The sequence below is a fragment of the Balaenoptera physalus genome, assembly GCF_965194825.1.
Source record: "Balaenoptera physalus genome assembly, chromosome: 19".
Lineage (NCBI taxonomy): Eukaryota > Metazoa > Chordata > Mammalia > Artiodactyla > Balaenopteridae > Balaenoptera > Balaenoptera physalus.
In genome coordinates, this window is record NC_138900.1 from 17,788,689 (window position 1) to 17,804,890 (window position 16,202).

General features: G+C 36.0%; 1 protein-coding gene across 11 annotated transcripts in view; it reads right to left on the bottom strand.

Annotated features, from left to right (window-relative positions):
• LSM14A (LSM14A mRNA processing body assembly factor) overlaps positions 1-16,202 on the bottom strand; it is a 56,115-nt gene that overhangs the window by 20,853 nt on the left and 19,060 nt on the right. For all 11 annotated transcript variants that reach the window (XM_082437897.1, XM_082437889.1, XM_082437892.1 and 8 more), the window contains exons 2-3: positions 6,355-6,518; positions 3,539-3,668 (exon numbers count right to left, since the gene is read on the bottom strand). In XM_082437897.1, the coding sequence (XP_082294023.1) occupies positions 3,539-3,668; positions 6,355-6,518 (294 nt within the window). The remainder of the gene's footprint in view (positions 1-3,538; positions 3,669-6,354; positions 6,519-16,202) is intronic.

Here is a 16,202-nt window from a genome sequence, read left to right on the forward strand (position 1 = left end):
ATTATTTCTTCCTTAAATGGTAGAATTGATCAGTAAAGCAAATAGTCTAGAATTTTCTTTACAGAAGATTTTAAATTAGTTTCAACTTCTTTAACAGGGTGATACTGAGATTGTACTTCCTCTTGTGTTGGTTTAGGAAAGTTGTATTTTCAAGGAGTTTGTCCATTTCATCTGCGATGTCAAATCTGTTGACATAAAGTTGTTCACAATATCTTCATATTATCCTTTTAGGATCTATAGTGATGCCTATACTTTCATTCTTGATATCAATATTTGAGTCTTCTTTTTTTCCTTGTTTAGTCTTGCTAGGGGCTTATTAATTTTATGAAATTTTTCAAAGAACCAACTCCTGGCTTTGATGATATTATATATATTTTTTGACTTGTTTCTATTTCCTTGATTTCTGCTTTAAATTTTTTCTTCCTTCTAGTACTTTTGGGCTAATTTTCTTTCTTTTTTTTTAGCTTCTTAATAAGCTGACAGCTTAGAGCACTGATTTTAAAATATTCTTGTTTTCTTATATATGTATTTAAAGGTATGAAATTTCCCCTAAGCAATGCTTAAGCTCCACTCACAAATTTTGATACGTTGTACTTTATGATCATTATATTTAAAAATATCTTATTTCCCCTATGATTTCTTCTTTAATTCATTAGTGATTTTTTTAAGTTTGCTCAATTTCTGTATTGAGCAAACAGAAATATACAACTATTTGTATATTTTTCAAGTTGTCTTTATTAATTCCAAATTTAATTTCTTTGTGGTTTGAGAAGATACCACGTATGATTTCAATCCTTCTGAATTTAATGTAACTCGTTTTATGGACCAGGATTTGATCTATCCCATTGATTGATCAATATTTACTTAAAAGAATCTATATTCTGCAATTGTTGGTGTTGGTGTACTATTTTATAAAAGTTACATACACATTTAGGATTGTTACAGCTTCCTGATGTACCGTTATAAAGAATCCTTCTTTATCTTTGGCAGTACTCCTCATCTTTAAGCTGCTTTGTCTGATGTTAATTTTCCTAACATAGTTTTCTTGTTATTAGTGTTTGTATGGTATGTCATGCCTTTTTCTGTTCTTTAACTTTCTGTCTTTTAATTCATCTCTTATAAACATCACATAGCAGGGTCTTTTTAAAAAAAATTCAGTTTGATGATCTCTGCTTTTTAATTGGAATGTTTAATTCCTTTACACATTACCAAAGTAGATATATATATATATTTATTTATTTATTTAGGCTGTACCACGTGGCATGAGGGATTTTAGTTCCCTGACGAGGGATCAAACCTGTGCCCCCTGCAGTGGAGGCAGGGAGTCCTAACCAATGGACTGCCAGGGAATCGCCCCCAAGTAGATCTTTAACAATCCTTAGTCTGTCATCCTTAACGTATGAAACACCCTCCTGGTTTATGCTAACTTTATTTATTTATTTATTTATTTTTGGCTGTGTCAGGTCTCAGGTGCAACACATGGGATCTTCATTGCGGCATGTGGGATCCTCCGCTGCAGCGTGGGCTCCTTGTTGCAGCGTGTGGGCTCCAGAGCACGTGGGCTCTGTAGTTGTAGTGTGCGGGCTCTCTAGCTGTGGCCCGTGTGCTCAGTAGTTGTGGTGTGCGGGCTTAGTTGTCCCGCGGCATGTGACATCTTAGTTCCCCGACCAGAGATCAAACCCGTGTCCCCTGCATTGGAAGGCAGATTCTTAACCACTGGACAACCAGGGAAGTCCCTATGCTAACTTTAAAGTTCATAAGCATGTTAAGTATTCATTAAACTCAGTGATTAAAAATTAATGTGTACACAACACTAGAGACCTAAGAGAATCACTGTCCAATATGGTTCTGCTATTTAAGCAGCTAAAATGTACCCACTGGCTGAACCCATGTTCAGCCACTATGCCTCCATCTTGCCCACAAGAGTAGTATGAGACTTAGCATGTCATGGCTGTTTTGATGCTTCAGTTTATTGTGAGTAATTAATTTTTCCTAATTAAAGTCAGTAATGACCTAATCTTTGTACATAAAAATTATTTGTGCATCATCTTAAAAAAAACAACAGTGCTTTAATTCTACGCAGTGCATCATTCCTTTCAAAGTACGAGAATATCTCTTTCTTCACAATCTTGCCAAAACAGAATATATTCAAACTTTTGGGTTTTTGTCAAATTGATAGTGAGAAATGGTGTCTTGGTGATGACTTAAGTTGTATATCTCTTATCATGAGCAAGATTTAAGCATCTTTCCATGTTTGAGCACCATTTGTATTTATTTTTTTCTGAAAAAGGCAGTCAGTTTCTAATCTTTACAAATTTTTCTGTTGGATTGTAGAGCTTTATTTTTAGAAGCTCTTTAGATATTCAGGATATTAACCCTTCATGATATAAATTGCAAATAAAACTATGAAAATTAAAATAGAAAAAATTCCCCCCAAACAGCAATAGTGTAATCTTGATTTATTTAAACTTTCTCTTTACATCAGAATACTAGGCACAGAAAATGAAAACAAAAGGCTTAAGTTAAAATCTGGCTTAATTTGTACCAACACAAACTAATCTGAGTTAATTCTGTTTCTAAAAAACATCTGCCACCTTAATCAACGCTACAGTTTTCCTCCTCCTCGTTTAACTACTTCTAAATACTATATATAGTTCTCTCTCTATATAGTTCTTCTATATATAGTTCTCATTTCTGTGTGGTTATGTTATCTGATATATACGTAGCACCAGTTGTTTCTGTTTGTATTCATTCAATTTTTGGATTTACTTTTTTCCCATTGTTTTTTATTTTGTGAATAAGTAAAACATTTACATACTTGGAAAGTCACAACTATATAAAAAATATTCATAGAAAGGAATTAATTTTAACAAAACCTGTTAACATACTAATGAGTTTCAAGATAAACCTGAAACTGGATTTGTGATCAGTGAAATAAACTGATAAGTGATTATTTCAATGGAATTAAAAAAGATTAAGGGCTAGAGTTTGAGATTTAAAACTCTTCTTTACTGTGGAAATTTCAATAAAGGTGTACTTAAGAGCTAAAATGTACAACTATAAAAATAAACACAAAAAAATCTGATCTGATTATACCTGGCTTTTGCACATGATAGCCTTTGTCCTCCAATCATAAATAGGACTGTTATTAGCCTAGCCCTCCTATATTTTCTCCTTATAGTGTTATATATTGATACTGCTCCCTAATAATGGCATTATCTCTACTTCCCTTTTTGAAAACCCACAATGTTGGAAAATATGCTTATTTTAAATGGATATATCTTATGTAAATTTAAAATAACATTCAATAAAATTTGGTAATTGGATATATCTAGATTTTAAAAAAATGTTAGCATTCTAAGAGATGGCCTTTATAGAACCACTAATCATTAAGGACATTAAAATAAAGTCTTTAAAATAATAGGCTACAAAAGGAACACCAAACAATGTCTGAAAATTTGTGGTTTTATATATCTTTGTGGTAAAGACAAAGAAATTACAAAAAAGAAAGAAAAAAAAGGAAAAAAGCACAACATACCAACACCAACAGCCCCAAACTGCTGCCCAACTAATGAACTCGGACTGAATTGACTGTATGTTGGCATCCTGCCGAAAGGTCCATAGGAGCCCACTGACTGGAATGAAGAAGTAGATGAGCCTAGTGAAGACTGAAGAAAAGATCACGGGTTAATTTTCCAGGCTCTAAACAATATGTACAGAATGGAAAGAAATTTGGATATTTACATTTTAAAGAAAACTATTAAATTACAACTACTAGAAACAAAAGCAATTATAACAACTTGCAACATGCATTTAATGTTAAAACAGCTGAATAACCTGATTGCAGTATTTACGTACATGTGTCAATTGTACGCAATGTGATTTATAAATGCTTTTTTCTATAATGAACTCTTCCTCTGAGTTCAGTTTTACAACAGATTTAGGAAAGAACCGAAGAAAAGTTACCCGAATAAGTAAACTAACTTTGCTTAAAGAAAAAATATGAGAAAAATCAAATTTCGTTATAGTACTAAGTTTCAGTCTGGTGGTGACATAAGTAAGACATCTCACTTTTGATTTTACTCTTATTTTCAATCACTTGAGGTATACTATTAAATTTACGGGAAAGAAATGCAGAAACAAACTATCCTGTACAAAACCACTTACTACTTACACTTATAAATACAGTTATTATTACGTTAAAGAGCACTTTATAAAAAGCTTCTTACTAAACCTAAAATATATATATATAAATATATTAATATGTATATACATAAACTTTTATACATTAATTTATCTTAACATAAAATGTTTTATAATATAAATATGAAGTGTCCTAATAGCCACCAGGATACAAGTTCACTGATGGCAGAACCCTGTCTGTATGTTTGCTGCTAGTGTCAGACACATGGCAGGTATTCAATAAATACTACTGAACGAATGAATCAAAAGATCAAAAGCCAAAATTTACAGTGGTTGGAAGAAGTTTTTAAAAATCATTTTGAATTGTGCTCTCTAGGTTATTCTCATTCCATAAAACTGATTGATTAAATAAGTTGTTCCCTGGAGAGTTATCAAAAGATATGAGAGTCCGGTAACATCGCTCTTTGGTGTAGGCAGCTATTTCTATGAGAATGTGTCTCTTCTCCCTCCATTTAAGAAGTTCACATTTTCTCAGGATTCTTTCAGACTTAATTCCTCAAAAGTAAGACTTAAAAAGCAGGGGATAGATAAGAGTAGAGAATTTCTCCAGTTTATGTTGCAAGAACCAAATTTATTATTTCTTAATAAAAAGCTTATCTTATATTCAGAAAAATAGTAAGTAAATGTTAAAAGGTACTTTCTCTTTTTTTTCCCATTTTAATTTTATATAGCACTTAATATTTTCTTCAGAAGAGTTCATTAGGTATTTCCTTTTAATAGCTGGAAGGCACATTCTATGCAAGATAATATATATTTTAATAGTCAGTTCTGTGAACACCTAAGATTTTTATCACTCACAGCATAAAAAAGAGGAAGTTAAAAAAACCCAACAAGCATATTTTACTGCAAATGACCAAAGACTTCTGACAAGAAAAAAACTTGAGAAGAAAATGGATTCAGCAGGAAAACCATATGGGGGCCACAAAGTTTTTAACCATCTATGCCTGCAACTAAAAATACTCTTATGTTAACCTGCTTCCTCTGCTGCGATAGTAGAAATTCAGAGTTTCTATCAACATATAAACAGGTACTATAATGAACATCTTCTTTAATTCATAATTTACAATCGTTTAGACATCATGTGTTTCTGTTTTAAATAAAATATACAAATTTTACAATTCCTCGGGCTTCCCTGGTGGCACAGTGGTTAAGAATCCGCCTGCCAATGCAGGGGACATGGGTTCAATCCCTCGTCCGGGAAGATCCCACATGCCATGGAGCAACTAAGCCCGTGCGCCACAACTACTGAAGCCTGTGCACCTAGAGCCCGTGCTCTGCAACAAGAGAAGCCAGAACAATGAGAAGCCCGTGCACCGCAACGAAGAGTAGCCCCCACTCGCCGCAACTAGAGAAAGCCTGCGCACAGCAACGAAGACCCAACACAGACAAAAATAAAAACAAATAAATAAATTAACTGATTAAAAAAAAACTTCTCTTAATGAGAATACTTAGGATCGTCTTCTTTAATACTTTATTTAGGGAATTGAACAACGTATCTGTACATGTTAAAATCCTTTTATGTTTGTGCATTGCATGTATTCTATAACAAACATATAATATATAATGTGATTTAGCATTTTTTTCGTTAAACTTAGTCATCTTACCTAAGAGTAGCCATCACCACCCTGGTTTGTAATATGAACCACGTGTGAATAATATAGTGGCATAGATCCTGGATTCTACAGCCAGAATTCCTGGGTCTGTTCAAATTATGGGTCTACTTCAATTTCCTCACTTATAAAAATGAGGATTATAAAAATGAGAATAACTATAATACCAAGCCGAGAGGGTGCTGTGAGGATTATCCTATTATTGTATGTGCAGTGCTTTGAATAGTGCTTCTTATAAAGTTAGATCTCAATAAATGTTAGCTATTTTAACCATTGTTGAAATCAGAAAGTATCTTTTGATAAAAATTAATTCCTCAGCTATTTCTTACTCTATTTAGTCCCAACTTATTATCTAAAGAGAAAAACCTGGATGAGAACATTATTCAGTTATTTTGGGTATCCAGGTAACTAGAAAATGGTAATAAGCTATATGAACATTTAATCGAGGAAATTTAAAAAACAAAAACAAGGAGAGGCAAAATCCAAGGCTAGTTACGTGCATGAAATTTAGTTGAACTCCAAGACAAATTTACTATGTTACCTGAACGATAGCTGGGTCCTGAGGCAAAGAACATTGTGGTTTTGGTGGCTCACAAACAGTGAGATCTTTAATATCACTCCCACGGAATATAATGTATTCAAAGACTTCATCTCGAGGTGGTATTGGACGATCTGTTGGTCTGTCTTCTGTACCAAAGGACCGAACTGGTGAGAAAACAGAGGATATGAGATACATGTCTACTCACTGTATTCAGGTATTGCCTCTTACAATGAACCGTTTCAAGTACTAAACAGCAGTTCTTAAATGCCATCCATGAGAAAGTATTCATTAATTTGTAGCTAAGTAAATTTTTTTTTTTAAGTGGAAACAGAGTGGGTTTTGCATAGAGCTAAATGTGTTCAATTTAAAAGACTATTGGCAGGGCTTCTCTGGTGGCGCAGTGGTTAAGAATCTGCCTGCCAAGGCAGGGGACACGGGTTCGAGCCCTGGTTCAGGAAGATCCCACATGCTGCGTAGCAACTAAGCCCGTGCACCACAACTGCTGAGCCTGTGCTCTACAGCCCGTGAGCCACAACTACTGAAGCCCGCGTGCCTAGAGCCCGTGCTCCACAAGAGAAGCCACCACAATGAGAAGCCCGCGCATGGCAACGAAGAGTAGCCCCCGCTCACTGCAACTAGAGAGAGTCCGCGCGCATCGACGAAGACCCAACACAGCAAAAAAAAAAAAGTTATCTTTAAAAAAACAAACAAACAAGACTATCGGTATTATGAGGTTGTGTTCTTCCTACATTTTTATTTACTTATATCTTTGGTGGTGGTGATAAGAGGTGTTAAAAATGTCCTTCATTGTTATTTATTTTTAATGCCCTCATTCAGCAAAATAAAAAACTGGCAACCTGTGTGATATTTCGTGTGTGTGTGCGTGTGTGCGTGTGTGTGTGTAGTAAGTGAAGATGTGAAGATTTTCCCAATCTACAAAAATCCCAAAGTTTGGGAAACTGAGCTTCGGGTTTAAGAGAAGAAAATGGAAAGAATATCTATCTTGGTGAATAGTACGTCCTCTAGAAGCCAAGGAAAGCAGCTGTCAACTATTCAGCTCCATGGGATAGCCTGAAATGCCCTAGTTACCTAAAATATATATCTCATAATTAAATCTGATTATTTTAACACTTAAGATAGCATTACTCAAAGGTGAACTGTGGACCACCTGCATCAGGGTAAGCTAGAAAGATTCTCGAATCCACTGACTCAGATTTTCTGGGAAGAGGGTACAGAAATCTGCATTTTAAACCAATTCCTCAAGAGTTTCTTATGAATACTAAAGTTTCAGGTTCACTATCTTAGGAGACTTCTGATGTTGACATCCCTATAGAAACTCCAAATAAGAAAGTTTGCAATATCAGATATTATTCATTTAAAGAGTGTCCTAGAGGAAGTAAACACCTTAACATTGTGCAAAGTTTTGAATGTATGCATTTTTCTGCAGAACTGATCCATAGCTAGATAGAAAATAAAGATTTCAGTTTAAATAATGCCTTTTTTTAAATCCTAAAAATTCTTTCTAGTACTTATGAGACTTCCAGGAAAGATGATGGCATAGTTGTAGGTTTGCAGAATATGCCTCCCTAAAAACTAAAGAAAATTAAAAAGTTAAAATATCCTTAAACCAGGAAAATACCTCAAACCTATACCATAAAGCTTTATTAAAAACTATCATTCAGATACTGAATAAGTTAGTGCAAACCGGAAGACCAACTCCAGAATCCATATGTAGCATGCTGAGAAATTTTCCCAGGCACCCTCCAACTTGGTGGATGGGGACACAGATGTGATAAAGGAAAAGATGTAGAACGTCCTAGCTGAAGCATCCCTTCCTCTGGTGGCCGAACAATACTTTATCAGGGCGGGAGCAAGTGACAAGGTCCTACATCTTGTCCTTTAACCAAAAGGAAGGCCAAAAAGAATTAGAAAAAGCAAGACTAAGAAAATTACAAGTAGGCCAATCTCACTCCTAAACTTAGCACCACCACTATTGCCACCATACAATGCTTTATAAAGTCCCAGACCTCCAAAGTAACAGATTAGCTCATCCTGAAGCTGCAGGCAGGTGGGATGGGGTTTAAAGGTCTTCCATCTATTTACAAAACCAAAGAGAAGCTCTACTAGGCTTTCTAAGGCATAACAAAACCATTCAAACTATACCCATGTAGTCAAAAGAAAGATGAAAAATCCATTCAGGATTAATATTTTTCACAGGAAACAGAAGAAAATTTCAGAAAGAACTGCTTTACATTCTCAAGAAAAATAAAACTCTTATGATCAAAATGATACTGAAAAGAAAAGGTAGCATAGTTAAGGAAAGAAAAAATAGACAAGGCAAATATAACAGCAGAACTAATAAACATATCAACAATAAACAGAACAGTCTCTGAGAAAGACAACAGAATAAGAGAAAATATAACTAAAGATATAACAAGTATCCTGACATAAAGACCTAAATTTGATCAGGTTTCATTGTACTTCCAGGAAAAAAAAATTTAGTGCACTATAAGCCATACAGACTTATCCTCTGCTACATCAAAATAAAGAACTCACAGAAACAGTGGCATCAAAAAATAAGAGATGGACAACAAATCCATTTAAGCACATAAATATATGTGACAATTTACTAAGGTGCTAGACTAGAATGTAAATTTAATAGTTCTGAAAAAGACTACAAAGTTACAAAGTGTTGCAAAAATTAGGATGGTACCTATTTCACACAGTATTCTAACAAAAATTGGGAGATGAAAATGACAAGAAGCAGAGGAAACACAAAAGGAAATTCATAAACTAATACTCATCTTTTATAGTAGGAGTCACCTGATAACATTTTGGGGGACGTTGATAAATTAACATATGTAGGCTTAAAAATTTGTTATTTGCAGTCCTAAAGGTAACCAACAATAGAGTTGAAAACTAAAGGCATACTTTCCAAAATATGGTATGAAGAAAACCGCTACCGGGCTTCCCTGGTGGCGCAGTGGTTAAGAATCTGCCTGCCAATGCAGGCGACACGGGTTCGAGCCCTGGTCCAGGAGGATCCCACATGCCACGGAGCAACTAAACCCATACGCCACAACTACCGAGCCTGAGCTCTAGAGCCCGCGAGCCACAACTACCGAGCCCTCGTGCCACAACAACTGAAGCCCACGTGCCTAGAGCTCGTGCTCCACAACAAGAGAATCCACTGCTATGAGAAGCCCACGCACCGCAATGAAGAGTAGCCCCCGCTCACCGCAACTAGAGAAAGCCGGCACAGCAACAAAGATCAGTGCAGCCAAAAATAAATAAATAAAAATAAAAGTTCCCTTAAAAAAAAAAAAAAAAAAGCTACCATACAGCAAAAGAGGGAAAATGAAAAAGTATGAAAACAGAGACCATGAAGAATGATTTGCACACACTAAGAGTTTGAGAAACAGGCTCTAATGATGGAAACTGATTTGATCAGATTTAATGTTTTCAACAGACAGTTCTTTTTTTTTTTTTTAATTTTTATTTATTTATTTATTTATTTATGGCTGTGTTGGGTCTTCGTTTCTGTGCGAGGGCTTTCTCTAGTTGCGGCAAGCGGGGACCACTCTTCATCGCAGTGCGCGGGCCTCTCACTGTTGTGGCCTCTCTTGTTGCAGAGCACAGGCTCCAGACACGCAGGCTCAGTAATTGTGGCTCATGGGCCTAGTTGCTCCACGGCACATGGGATCTTCCCAGACCAGGGCTCGAACCTGTGTCCCCTGCATTGGCAGGCAGATTCTCAACCACTGCGCCACCAGGGAAGCCCAACAGACAGTTCTTGTAGCATTATAAAGAATAAGTTAATTAGAAGAGCAATCAGAAGGGAACACATGTCTGGAAGATAACAGAACAAATGAGAGGTGGTGAAGGTTGAAACCTGGACATTGAGAGTAGAAAGAGAGAAGGCCGGACAAACACAGAAAAGGTAGAAAATTACTAGTACTATTCTGCTACAAAACATTTCAATACATGAATTAGCTCACGTGCAACTGGTTAGTAAGGGAATTATGTCAGTACAGTCAAAAATCACATTGTTTCATCCCTAATTTTTTTAACCTGTTATTTTTATTTATCTATTGCACTTTAGGGGGCAGCAGCTAAACACAGAAAGCCACAGAGTAACAGTATATGATGCCCAATCACCCCAAGTTTCCTCTTGGCTCAATTTGGCTACATAATCAGTCTTATAAGTGCTTATTGCATGGTTCTCCCTGATCCTGATGCACTCTTTCATTGTCTCCAACAGCAGACTCAACTCTTTTTTATACTTTCTTCCATCAGGCTACCTTACATTTTTTTCTTTCAAGGTGGTAGGTGGTAGACGACTTCATTGTTAGGTATACTTCACCAGCATTTTTGTTAATGCTATCATTTCGATTCATTTTCTTTTTCTTCTTTTTCTTTTTTCTGGTCGCGCCACTTGGCTCGCAGGATCTTAGTTCCCTGACCAGGGATTGAACCTGGGCCCCAGTAGTGAAAGCACCAAGTCCTAACTAACCACTGGACTGCCAGGGAATTCCCTATGTTTCTTAATCGTGGTAAGAATACATAACATGAGATCTACCCTCTTAACACAATTTTAAGTGTACATCACAGTATTGTTAATTATAAGCAGAGCTCTACAACTTTACCACCTTGCTTAACTGAAACTTTATACCCATTGAACCACAATGTATCATTTCCTCCTAGCCCTAGCCCCTGGCAACCACCATCCTCCGGTATTTTTTCTTCTGTGACTTGGAAAATAAAATGAAAAAGGAAGCAGAGGGCCAGTTTGGAAATTACTGGGCAAGTGTTGGTGAAAAGGTACCTAAAGAAAGAGGTCAAAATATAACATGGTTTATCAAATGTAATTTCTTACTTAGAATTCTACAACTCTGTCCACTCTTTTTCAAAATAGACTGCTATATTATTTGTAACATCAAATAATATATTTGATATACAATAATATATTGTATATTAGGTAAATATACAATAACATTAAACATGCTATGTATGAGGCAGATTATAAAAATATTATTTTCAAAAGATTACAACTGTCTAAAATAAAAACATATATGTGAGTGACATCATGGAAGATGGTAGAGTAGGAAGATCCAGGAATCGGTCCCTCCACCCAAACAACTATTGGGCTGGCAAACAGTCTGAATTAACCTTTTTGGAACTATGGAATCTAGTCAAATGCCTGTAGCATCCAAGGGAGCACCTAATGAAGAAAGAGGCCAGTAACCTTTGGTGAATTTTGGCATTTTGCAGAGTGGCTGGTTATTACCATTCATCATCTCCCATCTCTGTAAAGGGCAGCTTTGGGGACAGTGGCCCATGTTTCTGGTGCAGCTTGCTGATGCCAGGTGGGCAACAGGGATCCTGTCCTCCAAAAAATTAGGGCTGTATGACATGATCTGCCTGAAAATTCACTGAGGGGCCAGCACAGAGGCTGGCCATTTTTCAACTCTCAAGGGCAGGGCACAAGTGGCTTCCCTAGTAGTGCTGGTGAAGGCATTTAGAAGAGTTAGCATATCCTTTCCCCCTCAACAACAGCAGAATGTACATTATTCTAAATGGCACATGGAACATTTTTCAGGACAGACCAAATTTTAGGTCAAAACCAACTCTCAATAAATTGAAAAGGATCGAATTTTATGAAGCATTCTCTCTGAACACAGTGGAATGAAGCTAGAAATTAATAATAGAAGGGAAACTGGAAAATTCACAAGTACGTGTGAATTAAACTGACTCTTAAAGAACCAATAAGTCAAAGAAGAAAGCACCAGGGAAATTAAGAAAAATCTGAAGACAAATGAAAAAGAAAATACCACCTGCCAAAATTAGGGGATATAGAGAATGCCATACTCAAGCAGGAAATTTATAAATGCTATATTAAAAGAATCTCAAATCAACTTTATTAAGAAACTAGAAAAAGAGCAAACTAAACCCAAATCCAGCAGAAGGAAGGAAGGAAATTATACTGGATTAGGGCTGAGATGAACAACATAGAGAACAGAAAAACAGAATCATCAAAGCCAAAAATTGGTTCTTTGAAAAGATCAACAAAACAGACAAACCTTAAGCTAGACTAGACTGACTAAAGAAAAAGATGAGCAGATGTAAATAACTAAAATCAGATGAAAGCAAGGACGTTACTACCAACCTTATAGAGATTAAAAAGACTCAGGAGAATACTGCAGACAATGTATGCCAACAAAATAGATAATCTAGACAAAAAAGAAAAATTCCCAGAAACATACAAATTACTAAAACTGACTCAAGAAGAAATAGAAAATCTCAACAGATCTTTAACAGGTCCAACAAGAGACTGGACCAGTAATCAAAAACCTCCAAACAAAGAACCAGGTCCAGTTTCACTGGTGAATTTTACTGAACATTTTAACATCAATCCTACTCAAACTCCTCCAAAAAAACAGAAGAAAAGGGAACACTTCCTAACACATTCTATGAGGCCAGCATTACCCTGATACCAGGGTCAGACAAAGATACTGTAAGAAAACTACAGACCAATATCTCTTATGAATACAGACACAAAAACCCTCAACAAAATACTGGCAGGCTGAATCCAGCAGTACATTAAAAGGACTATAAACCATGAACAACTGGGATTTTATTCTAAGAATGCAAGGGTGGTTTAACACACAAAAAAATTCAATGTAATATGCCACATTAATAGACCAAGGTAGGGGGGAACCCCACAGGTTTACTGCAATAGATACAGGAAAAGCAGTTGTTAAATTTAACACCCTTTCATGGTAAAAACACTTAGCCAACTAGGAAAAGAAGAAAACTTACTTTACATGATAAAGGGCATATATGAAAAACCCACAGCTAACATCACATTCAATGGTGAAAGACAGAAAACATTCCCCTAAGAACAGAAACAAGACAAGGATGTTCACTTTAACCACTGCTATACAGCAATGTACTAGAAGTCTTAGCCGGCACAATTAGGCAAGAAAAAGAAATAAAAGGCATCCAAATAAGAAAGAAGTAAAACTCTTTTTGCAGATGACACGATTCCATATATAGAAAAGTCCATAAAATCTATTTTTAAAAAAACTACTAGAGCTAATAAATGAAGTCAGCAAAGTTACAGGTACAACATCAGCACAAAAATCAGCCGTGTTTCTACCTACCAACAATGACCAATCCAAAAAAGAAACTAAGAAAACAACCCCACTTACAACAGCATCCAAAGGAATAAAATATCTAAGAATAAATTTAACCAAGGAGGTAAAAAACTTGTACACTAACAATTACAAAATGTTGCTGAAAGAAATTGCAGACCTAAATAAACAGAAAGTCATCCCAGGTTCATGGATTAGAAGACTTAAGATTACAATGCTCCCCAAAGTGATCTACAGATTCAGTGCAGTCTCTATCAAAATTACAATGGCCTTCCCCCTTCCCCCAGAAATGGAAAAGCTAATTCTCAAATTTATATGGAACTTCAAGGGAGCCTGAATAGACAAAAGAATTTTGAAAACACTGGAGGACTCATACGTCCTGATTTCAAAAACTACTACAAAGCTACAGTAGTCAAAATAGTGTGGTACTGGCATAATGACAGACATATAGATTTATGGGATGGAATACAGAGTCCAGAAATAAACCCAAACATCTATGATCAATTAATTTTAGACAAGGGTCCAAGACTGTTCAACAGGGATAATAGAACAGTCTCTTCAAAAAATGTTCTGGGACAACTGGATAACCAAATGTGAAAGAATAAGGGTGAAATCGTACCTTACTCCATATACAAAAATTATCCCTAAGTGGGTGTGATATTAAGATATGGTAAGAAATATATATATATATATATATATATATATATATATATATATATATATATATATATATATATGTATGTCTTTGTCTCTAGCTCCTGGCCAGAGTGCCTAAAACTTCTGTAATTTCTTAAGAGACAAAGGTACTAAGAGCATCTTTTGTTCTTATGTTTGGTCTTTGACCCTGGCTTCTGACATAGAGCTCCTAAATCTCTTGGAATTTCCTGGGTGATATCAGAGCATCTTTTGTTCTAATGAGGAGACTCTTGGTGATCTCCTGCGTAGCTTCAGGAAGGGGGCTGGACATCAGAAAGACGAAGCTATGATAAGGAGCTTGAAACTTTCAGCCTCACCTCTCACCCTCTAAGGAGGGAAGAGGGACTTGGGATTGAGTTAATAATTGATCACGCCTATGTGATGAAGCCTCCATAAAAATCTGTAAACTATGGGGTTTGGAGAGCTCCCTGGTTGGTAAAGATGTGGAGGTGCTGGGTGATGTGCCTACAGAAGGAACGGAAGCTCGGCACTACTTCCCATATTTTGCCTTATACATCTCTTTCATCCAGCTGTTCCTGAGTTGTATCCTTTTATAATAAACGAGTAATCTAATAAGTAAACTGTTTTCCTGAGTTCTGTGCACTGTTCTAGCAAATGATCAAACCAAGGAAGGGGTTGTGGAAACCCCCAATTTATAACCAGTTGGTTAAAAATACAGGTCACAAGCTGGGACTTGAGACTGGTGTGGGGAGTGGGTGGGGGGAAGTCTTATGGAACTGAGCCTTTAACCTGTGGTATCTGACACTAACTTCAGATAGACAGTGTCAGAATTGAGTTAAATTGTAGGACACCCAGTTGGTGCCCAAGGGGTTGGAGAATTGATTGATGTGGGAAACACTCCCCCCCCCACCACAATTTGGAAGCCAGAATGGAGGAGAAACACAGAATTTTTCTTTTAGTGGGTCAATGACCTAAATATAAGAGCCAAAACTATGAAAATATTAAGAGAACATAGGAGTAATCTTTTTTTTTTTTTTTTTTTTGAGAATGATGTTTGCTGTGGGTTTGTCATATATGGCCTTTATTATGTTGAGGTAGGTTCCCTCTATGCCCACTTTCTGGAGAGTTTTTATCATAAATGGGTGTTGAATTTTGTCAAAAGCTTTTTCTGCATCTATTGAGATGATCATATGGTTTTTATTCTTCAATTTGTTAATATGGTGTATCACATTGATTGATTTGCGTATATTGAAGAATCCTTGCATCCCTGGGATAAATCCCACTTGATCGTGGTGTATGATCCTTTTAATGTGTTGTTGGATTCTGTTTGCTAGTATTTTGTTGAAGATCTTTGCATCTATATTCATCAGTGATATTGGTCTGTAATTTTCTTTTTTTGTAGTGTCTTTGTCTGGTTTTGGTATCAGGGTGATGGTGGCCTCATAGAACGAGTTTGGGAGTGTTCCTTCCTCTGCAATTTTTTGGAAGAGTTTGAGAAGGATAGGTGTTAGCTCTTCTCTAAATGTTTGATAGAATTCACCTGTGAAGCCATCTGGTCCTGGACTTTTGTTTGTCGGAAGATTTTTAATCACAGTTTCAATTTCATTACTTGTGATTGGTCTGTTCATATTTTCTGTTTCTTCCTGGTGCAGTCTTGGAAAGTTATACCTTTCTAAAAATTTGTCCATTTCTTCCAGGTTGTCCATTTTATTGGCATAAAGTTGCTTGTAGTAGTCTCTTAGGATGCTTTGTATTTCTGCGGTGTCTGTTGTAACTTCTCCTTTTTCATTTCTGATTTTATTGATTTGAGTCCTCTCCCTATTTTTCTTGATGAGTCTGGCTAATGGCTTATCAATTAGGTTTATCTTCTCAAACAACCAGCTTTTAGTTTTATTGATCTTTGCTATTGTTTTCTTTGTTTCTATTTCATTTATTTCTGCTCTGATCTTTATGATTTCTTTCCTTCTGCTAACTTTGGGTTTTGTTTGTTCTTCTTTCTCTAGTTTCTTTAGGTGTAAGGTTAGATTGTTTACTTGA